The 12,067-nt window shown below is 36.8% G+C and overlaps 1 protein-coding gene across 3 annotated transcripts in view; it reads left to right on the forward strand.

Annotated features, from left to right (window-relative positions):
• Positions 1 to 12,067, forward strand: part of CASD1 (CAS1 domain containing 1) — a 68,750-nt gene that overhangs the window by 17,268 nt on the left and 39,415 nt on the right. For all 3 annotated transcript variants that reach the window (XM_036864116.1, XM_036864118.1, XM_036864117.1), the window contains exons 4-5: positions 6,795 to 6,839; positions 7,861 to 7,923. In XM_036864116.1, coding sequence (XP_036720011.1) covers positions 6,795 to 6,839; positions 7,861 to 7,923 — 108 coding nt within the window. The remainder of the gene's footprint in view (positions 1 to 6,794; positions 6,840 to 7,860; positions 7,924 to 12,067) is intronic.

The following is a 12,067-nucleotide window of genomic DNA, read 5'->3' on the forward strand; positions in this document are numbered from 1 at the left end:
CTGAGGTAAGCTTGTATTGCTATAAACTTCCCTCTTAGAAGAGCTTTTGCTGCATCCCATAGGTTTTGGATCGTCATGATTTCATTTTCACTTGTCTCTAGGTATTTTTTGATTTCCGCTTTGTTTTCTTCATTGATCCATTGGTTGTTTCGTAGCATATTGTTTAGCCTCCATGTGTTTGTGTTTTTTATACTTTTTTTCTTGTTAGTTGATTTCTAATCTCATAGCATTGTGGTTGGAAAAGATGCTTGTTATGATTTCAGTTTTCTTACATTTACCCAGGCTTGCTTTGTGGCCCAGCATGTGATCTGTCCTGGAGAATGTTCCATGTTCACTTGAAAAGAATGTGCATTCTTCTGCTTTCAGATGGAATGCTCTATAAATATCAATTAAATCCAATGGTCTATGTGTCATTTAAGGCCTGTGTTTCCTTATTAATTTTCTGTCTGGATGATTTTTCCATTGATGTACGTGGGGTGTTAAAGTCCCCCCATTACTGTGTTACTGTCAGTTTCTCCTTTTATGTCTGTTAACATTTGCCTTATATATTGAGGTGCTCCTATGTTGGGTGCATATATATTTACAATTGTTATCTTCTCTTCTTGGATTGATCCCTTGATCATTCTGTAGTGTTCTTCTTTGTCTCTTGTAACATTCTTTATTTTAAAGTCTATTTTGTCTGATATGAGTCTTGCTACTCCAGCTTTCTTTTAATTTCCATTTGTTTGGAATACCTTTTTCCATCCCCTCACTTTCATTCTGTATGTGTCTCTAGATCTGAAGTGGGTCTCTTTTAGACAGCCTATATATGGGTCTTGTTTTTGTATCCATTCAACCAGTCTGTGTCTTTTGGTTGGAGCAGTTACTCTGTTTACATTTAAGGTAATTATCAATATGTATGTTCTTATTGCCATTGTTTTGGATTTGTGTTTATAGGTCTATTTTCTTCCTTCCCTCTTTTGTTCTCTTCTTTTCTGATTTGATGACTATCCTTAGTGTTGTGTTTGGATTCCTTTTTCTTTTTTGGATGTATATCTATTATAGTTTTTTGGTTTGTGGTTATCATGAGGTTTTGATAGCAGTCTATATATATACATGATTGTTTTAAGTTGCTGATATCTTAATTTCAAATGCATTTCAAATATGCTGCATTTGTACTTTCCTTCTCTCACAGTTACTGGTTTTGGTATTATATTTGCATGTGGGTGTTTTGCTACCTTTATTCTATGTTTGCCTTAACTGGTGAGTTTTCCCATTTCATAATTTTATTGTTTCTAATTGTTGCCTTTCTTTCCATCTAAAGAAATTCCTTTAGCATTTGTTGTAAAGCTGGTTGGGTGGTACTGAATTCTTTTAGTTTTTGCTTGTCTGTAAAGTTTTTGATTTCTCTGTCAAATCTGAATGAGAGCTATGCTGGGTAGAGTATTCTTCATTGCAGGTGTTTCCCTTTCATCACTTTAAATATATCATGCCATTCCCTTCTGGCCTCTACAGTTTCTGCTGAAAAATCAGCCGATAGTCTTATGGGGATTCCCTTGTATGTTATTTGTTGCTTTTCCCTTGTTGCTTTTAATATTTTCTCTTTGTTTTTAATTTCTGTCAGTTTGATTACTGTGTTTCTGGGCATGTTCCTCCTTGGGTTAATCTCATATGGGACTCTCTGTGCTTCCTGGACTTGGGTGACTGTTTCCTTTCCCATGTTAGGGAAATTTTCAGCTATTATCTCTTCAAATATTTTCTCAGGACCTTCCTCTCTCTCTTCTCCTTCTGGGACCCCTATCATGTGACTGTTGGTGCATTAGACATTGTCCCAGAGGTCTCTTAAACTGTCCTTGTTTTTTTTCATTCTTTTTTCTTTATTCTTTTCCACAGCAGTGATTTCCAGCACTCTGTCTTCCAGCTCACTTACCTAATTATCCATTCTTCTGCCTCATTTATTCTGTTGTTGATTCTTTCTAGTGTATTTTTCATTTCAATTACTGTATTCCTCATCTCTGTTTGGTTGCTCTTTATATTTTCTGACTCGTTGCTATAAACTTCTTGTACCTTCTTGCTCTGTGCATCCATGCTTTTCCTGATTTCTTGGATGATCTTTACAATCATTACTCTTAACTCTTTCTCAGGTAGATTGCCTGTCTCCACATCACTTAGTTCTTCTGGGTTTTTTTCTTTTTCCTTCATCTGGAACATATTCCTCTGCCATCACATTTTGTCTGAATTTCTATTTGTATTTTTATGTATGTGGAAGTTTAGCTATGTTTCTCGACCTTGGAGAAGTGGCCCCCTATAGAGGATGTCCTGTGTGTCCCAGCAGTACACTTTCCCTCTCATTACCCAAGGTCCAGTGACCAGCTGGTCCCAGGGTAGGTTCTGACCTGCATTTGCAGACTTGGTTCCACAGGCTGCCAGATCATAGTTTTCTTGCTTCTGGTGTCTGCCTTACGGTGGGTTAATCTGGTCTAGAAGCTTGTGCAGACTTCTGGTGGGAGAGGCTGGTGCTTGCCCACTGGTAAATGGAGCTGGGTCTTGGCCCTCTGGTGGGCAGGGCTACGTCAAGGGGCATGTCTAGAGGTGGCTATGGGCTTAGGAAGTCTTTAGGCAGCCTGTCTGCTGATGAGTGGGGCTGTGTTCCCAGCCTGTTGATTGTTTGGCCTGAGGTGTTCCAGTCTTGGAGCCTACAGGCTGTTAGGTGGGACCTGGTCTTGATACTAATTACCCAAGAAAGATGTCTGTCTCCAGCAAGAGTTCAAGTAGAGGAACACTCCCCAATATTACACCACCAGCTTTTATGACCCCAGAGAGAGCCACAGCTGCCCAAGCCTCCCAGGAGACCCTCCAAGACCAGCAGGTAGGTCCAGTCCAGACTCTTATGAAGTCACTGTTTTTGCCCTGGGTCCTGGTGCTCACAAGATCTTATGTGTGCCCTCTATTTCCCCCATTCCTGTGGAGCTACTGCAGTCAAGCCCCACTGGCCTTCAAAGCTAAATGCTCTGGGGGTTCCTCCTCTCGATGCCAGACCCCCAGGCTGGGGGCCTGACATGGAGCTCAGAACTCTCACTCCTGTGGGAGAACTTCTGTGATATAATTATTCTCCATGTGGGTCACCCACCCAGGATATGGAATTTGATTATATCATGACTGTGCCTCTCCTACTGTCTTGTTGGGTTTCTTCTTTATGTTTTTGGATGTAGAATATCTTTTCTGGTAGGTTCCAGTCTTTTTTTAATCCATGGTTGTTCAGCAGTTAGTTGTGATTTTGATGTTCTCGTGAGAGGAGGTGACTCAAGGTCCTTTTTCTCCACCATCTTGTCTCCAATCGGGTACACAATACCTGGTTTTAATTGAATTCTAGATTAAAATATAAGAACTATAGAGAAGACATTATTGGGAAATTAGGGAAAGTTGAACATGCACTGTATATTAAATTAGATAATATTTTATCAATGTCAGATTCTTAGGTGGGACTGTAGTATTGCAGTTATGTAAGAGAATGTACATATTCTTTGGAGATGTGTACTTAAGTATTTAAGGGTGAAATTGTTATTATGTCTGCAGTTTACTTTCATATGGTTCAGCAAAGGAGAAGAGCTATGTATAGAGTGGGCCAAAAACTGCCTTCGGTTTTTTAAGTACAAATAAAAGACACATTTTTCATTTTCACCAAGAATGTTATTGAACAATGTGTTCACCCTTTTGTTCCACTACCTTTTGCGATTTTTCAGGCAACTTCATAATTCCATCTTGCCAAAACTTTTTATCTTTTTGAGCAAAGAACTGTTCCAGGTGCCTTTTACAGGCTTCTTGGGAATTGAATTTTTTTCCATTAAGAGAATTTGTAAAGACCTAAATAAATGGAAATCCAAAGGTGCAATGTCTGGTGAATACAGCGGATGAATCAGAACTTCCTAGCCAAGCTGTAACAGTTTTTGCCAGGTCATCAAAGAAACGTGATCTTGTGTTAGCCTGATGGAAGATAATGCATTTTTCTGTTGACTAATTCGGGACGCTTTTCGTCAAGTGCCACTTTCAGTTGCTCTAATTGGGAGCAGTACTTGTTGGAATTAATCATTTGGTTTTCCCGAAGGAGCTCATCATAGAGAACTCCCTTCCAATCCCACCATATACACAACATCACCTTCTTTGGATGAAGACCGGCCTTTGGTGTGGTTGGTGGTGGTTCATTTCGCTTGCCCCACGATCTCTTCCATTCCACATTGTTGTACAGTATCCACTTTTCATCGCCTGTCACAATTTGTTTTAAAAACAGAACATTTTCATTACATTTCAGTAGAGAATCGCATGCGGAGATATGGTAAAGAAGGTCTTTTTCTCTTAACTTACATAGAACCTAAACATCAAAGTGATTCACATAACCAGGCTGGTGCAAATGATTTTCAAAGCTTGATTTGGATATTTTGAGTATGTCAGCTATCTCCTGTGTGGTATAACACTGATTGTTCTCAATTACTGTTTTGATTTGATTGCTATCAACTTCAACTCGTTTACCTGACCGTGGAGCATCGTCCAGCAAGAAATCTCCAGCATGAAACTTCACAAACCACTTTTGACATGTTTGATCAGTCACAACACCTTCTCCATACGCTGGACAAATCTTTTTTTGCATTTCACTTGCTTTTTGAAATAATGAAGCATAATATGCCAAAAACGTCGCTTTTTTCTTCCATCTTCAATATTAAAATGGCTACACAAAAATTCACCAATTTTGATGTCTTTTTTTAAATGCACGCTGATATGATAGCTGTCACATACAATCTAACAAAATTGTTTCAAATGAAGTTAAAGACAACTAAGTGCTACTAGAGCCACCTAACAGAAAAAACAGAAGTAACCTTTTGGCCCACCCAATACATGTGGTGCGTAGAGACACGTGAAGCTAGTGTAGAAAATATTAACCATTGGTAAAGGGTATTAACTTTGCTATAATAAGTCTGAAATTTTTCAAAATTAAAAGTTGGAGTGAAAGCCAACAAAACGGAACAGTATATCATTTGAGGATGAATATACATATGACAAAACTGTATAATAAAAAAGAAAGCAAAATAAAATTCAAGATGGTTGTTCTTTTTGGGCAAAGCAAGGAATTTGAGAGGGAGAGGGCCACATAGGTCATTCCATGTGTTGGTAATATTCTGATTTGTGCCATGGATTCACAAGTGCTTATTTTTACTATGCCTTGTGACTTACATATATGTGATATATTATTTTGTATATAGCAAATGTTATATTAAAATAATGAAACAAAGATTGAATTGATTGAATTAACTGTGCTATGCAAAAAGGAAAAAGAAATTTCATGACACACGATTTCTCTGAGTAAGAATTTGTTAAAGGTTAGGATGGAGTAGGAGGAGAACACCTATATAATTTTCTCTGTCCCAGTATTTCCCAGACTTATTTGACCAAGAAAACTCTTTTCGTATATCATACCTTGAAGTTCTGTTGAATTAATGGCCTCAAGAGTCCTTTTGGGGAAAAAGGGTACAAATGAACTTATTTACAAAACAGAAGTAGAGTCACGGATATAGAAAACAAACTTATGGTTACCAGGGGATAGGGTGGGGAGGGATAAATTGGGAGATTGGGATTGACATATACACACTACTATATATAAAATAGATAACTAATAAGAACCTGCTGTATAGCACAGGGAACTCTATTCAATACTCTGTAATGGTCTATATGGGAAAAGAATGGATATATGTATATGTATAACTGATTCACTTTGCTGTACACCTGAAACTAACACAACATTGTAAATCAACTATACTCCAATAAAAATTTTTTTTAAAAAAAGTCATTTTGGGAAAAGATGCTTAAGCAGGACTAATAAGAATTTTAAAATTTAACTTGTTGATAAAAGCAAACTTTATTTCATTATAAAAACAAATACTGTCTGGGTAAATTAATGAAAACATTTCAACCTTGGTTTTAGGAAGAGAATTAGCTTCTTATTAACCACCCCTGTTCCATCCTGTATATTTAACTATGAAAGGATTTTTATTCTTTTTATGGAACACTTAGTTACAAGAAGTTGTAGTCTCTGGATTTTAATTTTTTTCTACAACTGGACTATTTATTTACTGCCTTCTAAGTGAAATCTACAATAACCTAGAGTCATATATGTCCATTCCTGTTTAGACAGGGCCTGTACTAGTAAATTGGTGAGAAGAGACTAGATGTTGCTGCAGCAACAAACCATGCTACAATCTTAATACTTAGCACTGCTTGTCCTAAGTGGTTTGGCAAGGGGCTTTGCTCCATGCAGTCATTTAGGGATTTTTGCTATTGAAATTTTTACTATTTTCTAGTTGTGCCATTTGGGACATTCAACCTCGTCAGTCTCTGTATCAGGTTAAGGCAGAGACTAGAATTGCCCTGGGAACTTCAGCCTGGAAATGACCCATATTACATCTAGCCATATTATATTGGCAGCAATCAGTGTCTACCATAGATAATAATACTAGGACTAAATTTGAATCATGGGAAGCTTGGCAAAAAGATAATTTATATAGGCGTGTTCACATACCTGCTTATTCATAGTTGGAGTTTTATCTTTAAACCACATCTTAGATGTTGAAGGTCACATATAAACAGTTGAATATCACTTATTTTTTGGTAGTCTATGCAGGTCTTTTCCCCTTCAGGTTGAATGTAGTTAATTGGGATATGGTGTACAAATGAGTCAACAAAAGCAGCTAAAGGAGGAATTATTTACATACAGTTAATCTACACATTAATATTTCTCTGTTGTCTCTCCCCCTTTTTTATGGCAGCATGAAAACATTCCTTTTGAAGACAAGACTGCATCAGTTAAAGTGGTAAGTTCATATAACAGTAAGCTAAATGTTATAATGTTGAAACTATTCATTGGTTAATTTATTTGCAGATCAGCTAATGCTTTGAACATGCTAAATGTATTTCAGTGTATTGAGAGCAGATAAGTAGAGTAAGATAATTTAATAAATGTGTGCACTATTTTGTGTAATAACATAGAAAATTTGGTCTCTCAGATTTTTATCCAGGAAAAAAATAATCTTGTACGTTAATTTGAAACCAGTATGTATTTAGGATCAAAGTTCATAAAAGAACATATATTAATTTCTTGAATTCCCAGTCACAGGTGACTTCTAATACTGAGAATCCAGATGGGGATCAAGACAACAATGTCCTAGATCTAATGGAGTTGATGAGTCATTATAGTTTTCTATGTGCAATTAAACATGGGATAAGGATGGCAAAAAGGAAAAAGTGGGGCAATAGAAATGTACAGAACAAGGAATTATTAAAAGTAGTTTTCCTCCTTGAGGAAATAATGTTTTAACTGAGGCCTCAAGCTAGTTAGGCTTAGGGGGAGAATTTATGAACATTGTAGGCAGAAGGAACTGGAACAAAGCCCTGGAGAAAAAGGAGCGCATAGAGCATTGAAGGAGCTGAACGAGAACCAACAGGACACTTAGCACGGGGGAAATGGCAGGAGAAAAGACAGAATGTCTAGGCAGAGGCCAGATCCTGCAGCTTCTTAGGAATTTTAAGGACTTTGGAATTTATTCTCAGGGCAACTGATTGAACGTCCTTGAATACTTAAGCAGGGATGTGGCAAGATCAGATTTAAAATTTTAAAACATTACTCTAAAATGTGGGGAATATTTTAGAGAAAAGCAACAAGTGGACGTAAGGAGAACTATTGTGAGATTCTTACCAAAATGAGATGAGAGATGAAGATATTGTAGATAAGGTAGTGTTTTACTTTTAAGTACTCTATAAGAGATATGTTAAAGTTTATTTTGAATGGTGGATACAATATTTTCTTTGACTTCTTTTCTTACATTTCTCTTTTAGGATTTTCTGTGGCATCCAGAGGTTAATGGGTCTATGAAACAGTGTATCAAAGTGTGGACTGAGGTCTGTATTTGAAAATATAGGCCTTGCTGGTTTTGAGCAATCAGATTTCGAAACCTCATTCTCCCATACTCACCTGTCCCATTCTCCTGTACTTTATACCAACCTTTTTGATTTCGACCATGCTGGGTTGATTATCACTTTACTGAGAGAACAAAGTTTTGATCCAATACCTCTGTTATCACCATTCTAACCCTATGGTGATTATGCTTATACCACACTTTACTGATTTAAAACTTTCTGTTACTGTTGTAGCTCGGTTAATTCAAACTCAGATAATCTTTCTAGCACTATATACATTCTCTTGAGCATTTGTCCACTTTGTTCTTCAAACTCATGTCCTGATACTTCAGGAAACTTTTTTTTTTAATATCCTGTTTTTTTTCCCTTTTATCATTATATTTGTGACCTAAAAGTCGAGCCTAATGTGTTTTGGCTCGTAATGTTTGGAGATAAATTAGATATAAGGCAAGTATGCTGTTAACCTCAGAAAACCCCTAACTTCTCACAAGTCCACTTTAGAACTTCCATAGTCTCTCCATATAGCTCCTTGTCAGTCCTTTAATTAAACCTGTATTCTTTTCCAGAGGTATTTGCATTTGGGATTGGTAAAACAATATTCAATTTTGTTGACCTTGTTTTGCTTAATTACTTGTGTTGCAGTGATATTTTTCTTTGCTTCTTTTCACAATAAGTGTTTAGTACGGCAACCAAATAGACTTTGGTAGGATCCAGTGAGAACCTAGTCAACATTTTTAACTTTGTTTCTTTAAGAAAATATTTAAGTTTTCAAAAAACAAACATGCAGACCACTTCTAGAATTCAACTTTCTGGAAAATTGGGATCTCACATAATTTTGTTTTGTTTTTATTGATGTGTTTTTAAATGTCCAGAAGTATAATGTTATGAGTATATTTCAGATGATTTAAACATGTGTTTTACCTTGTGCTGGACCTGAAAGTATATCCATTAAAGTAGTAGAAATTCACAGTTAAACAAACATCAGTGTAACATAATTTATAAGTCAGGCAAGATCACAAAAAACCTTTGTTATTTACTAACCTGGAGATATATTGCATATTCAGATCTTCTGTTCTTATAATTTGCTAACACTAGTTTTTGGAGCTTTAGATTCTGTTGTAAAACTCCTTATGATTATTGGGGGAGAGGAAAGATTCAACTTATTTGGATAGATGGCCATGTAATTACCTGAGATTGATTAGTTCATTGGTTTCAATCAAAGAGTATGTATGTATGCATGTATTTATGTATTTATTTTTTAATATTTCCATAATAAGCTGCTAGATCCTGAGAATACAAAGTTCTGTATTTTTATTATGTATGTACTATTACTAACTTTGTTCTAGGTACTAGGAATGTGACTGGGAATTAGCCCCAGTCTCAGGCCTTGAGGAATGTGCAATCTAGTAGATAGTGACTTTCTTATGAATAAAGGTATGATAATATGAAGGGTAACAGTAGAATTGAGCGCAAAGAACTATGAAAGCACCATGGAGAGAGGCACTTAGAATGAGGGTTGTTTAGAGTAGTGAGGATCTAAGAAAGCTTTACAGAGGAGATAATATTTCTAGAAGAACAGTGGATTAGAAAGATATACTTATGAACTGAAACAGCCTTACAGACACTTACAGGCATAAAAGCAAAGTTGAATTTAAACAACTCTACTGTTATCCAACAGATATTTATAAATCAGCTGCCATATTTTAGGCACCAGGCTAAACACTGTTGATACCCTGGTTAACATAACAGAGTTCCTCTCCTCAAAGAGCTTCTAGGTGAGTGACAGATATAAGTAATTAAGGAAACCAGCAACTTAGATTTAATTCTGTCGGTGAATGGTAGTCATTAAGTCTGAGCTACTTAGATGGATTTGGGGAGTCTTGGTATGGAGTGAGTTGATATTTGAGGTGACTTGAATAGAAATAATTGAATAGGCAGCGAGTATAGATTAAATAAGAGAGTGTAGGAATGGAACTATAAAAGAGATTATGAGAGGAGGTAGTAAAAGGGGTAAGAGGAAAAGCAGAAGAATAACTGTAATATCACACACAGGGAAGGAAAGAGTTTTAAAAAGTGGATAGTAGTGTCACTTTAGGAACTATATAGGGTAGAATGAAACTACAGGACTTGGCAATTCAGAGTTCATTAATGGGCTCTGAGGGCAGTTTTAATGGATGGTTAATTCAAAATCTAAACATGATAAGTTGAGGCATAAATGAGAGATATAGAAATTAGCATAGTGAAAGCGGAATGCTCTTCCAAGTAATCTGTTGGTCAAGAGTGTGAACGGGAAGAATTTGAGAGTGAGACAGGATTGAAGGAGCATTTTTTGAGGATAAAGATGATTTAACATTTTGTGGATTGAGGGAAGAAAGAAGAGTAGAGAAGGATGAAATGGATAATTCAGGAGTCTGAGGAGATAACTTATGGATATAGCTCCAGAAGTAAAAAGGGAGGAGATACAAACGCAGAGCAATGGACTAGCCATTAAGCAGAATAGGAACGTATTTTGTTTACTCTCCTGTCAGAGGAAGGTAGACTGGGTGAGCATATGGACAAAGTTGTAAGAATGGAGGAAGGAAGGCAAGAGCACACAAGCCAGATGAATTCTGTTTTCTCTGTGAAGTTTGAGAATCAGGCTTTATGCCAAAAGTGAGGAGGAGGACAGGAGGGACCTGTGTAAGGGAAAAATGATTTGGGATAACCACTGTGAAGAGTGAGAAAGGGAGCCACCTACGGATGAGGAAAAAGTCTCACTGAAGTAGCAATGTAAGATGGAGCATGCTAGACTGGAAACTGGGATATCTCTGACGAGAAATAGATTAATTTTGTTATTACTTTTCTCTGCTTTCATAGTTTTCTCCACTGAGCATGTTTTTACCTTCATAATGAGACAGTGACTGTCATTTCTATTTTTATATATGGGTTGGACTTTTTCTGATTTCTTGTTTTTAATTGTTTCTTGTGCACATGATTGTATTATCAGATCTTCTATGTTGTGGAAGATGCATTGAACCCAGTAGTCAGAAGACTTAAGTTCTGGCTTTGTCCCTGCCAGGCCTCAGCAATAGCTATAAACCTTTCTGAGTCTATGGCCTTTGTTGTTTTTTTTTAATTTTATTTATTTATTTATTTATTTATTTAGGCTGTGTTGGGTCTTCGTTGCTGCGCGCAGGCTTTCTCTAGTTGGGGCAAGCGGGGGCTACCCTTAATTGCGGTGCTCAGGCTTCTCATTGTGGTGGCTTCTCTTGTTGCGGAGCACGGGCTCTAGGTGCCTGGGCTTCAGTAGTTGTGGCACATGGGCTCAGTAGTTGTGGCTCGAGGGCTCTAGAGCGCATGCTCAGTAGCTGTGGCGCACGGGCTTAGTTGCTCCGCAGCATGTGGGATCTTCCCAGACCAGGGCTCAAACCCATGGTCCCTTGCATTGGCAGGCGGATTCTTAACCACTGCGCCACCAGGGAAGTCCCTATAGCCTTTTTTTATAAGATATGTATAATATCTTCCTGCCTATCTAACAAGTGGCAAGAATCTATATTAAAATGAGCTAATTTAAGAGAAATACTTAGTAAATTACTAAGTACTATATAACTGGTAGTATTATTAATAGTATAATTTGCACTAGGTGAGGATCTCTACCAAATTACTCGGTTTTTTTCCACATTATGGTCTATAATAATTATCAGTTTACTTTGTTAAATACATACTAGATTGGCTTTCCCAAAAGATCATGTTTGTTTAGAGCACTGCATTTTATTTAACACTTAAACTGTATACCCTGTAGGCTTCCAAGAATACTTTTTAATTGGCTGACATAATATACTAGAGCTTTACACAGTTTACTCAGAATTCAGAATAATATTAGGCTGTGTTAGATTTCAGTAGTGTTTTTTTGTCTTTGTTTTTGTTTTAAAGAACACCGAAGAATTAGCCATACAAGCCTCATGCCATCCTGTATAGTCATATAACCATGTAAGGTTTTAGGCATGGGGTGTCCATCTTATTGTAACAAGAATCTGATAAGGAACCCTAGAAAATTAAAATGCATTTAAATAGAAGAAGAACTTAAATTTAAGGGAAAAAATTAAGGGATATTACTTGCGTTAATTTCCTGAACTGAATATAACAC

Source organism: Balaenoptera musculus, chromosome 9, assembly GCF_009873245.2.
Source record: "Balaenoptera musculus isolate JJ_BM4_2016_0621 chromosome 9, mBalMus1.pri.v3, whole genome shotgun sequence".
Taxonomy (NCBI): domain Eukaryota; kingdom Metazoa; phylum Chordata; class Mammalia; order Artiodactyla; family Balaenopteridae; genus Balaenoptera; species Balaenoptera musculus.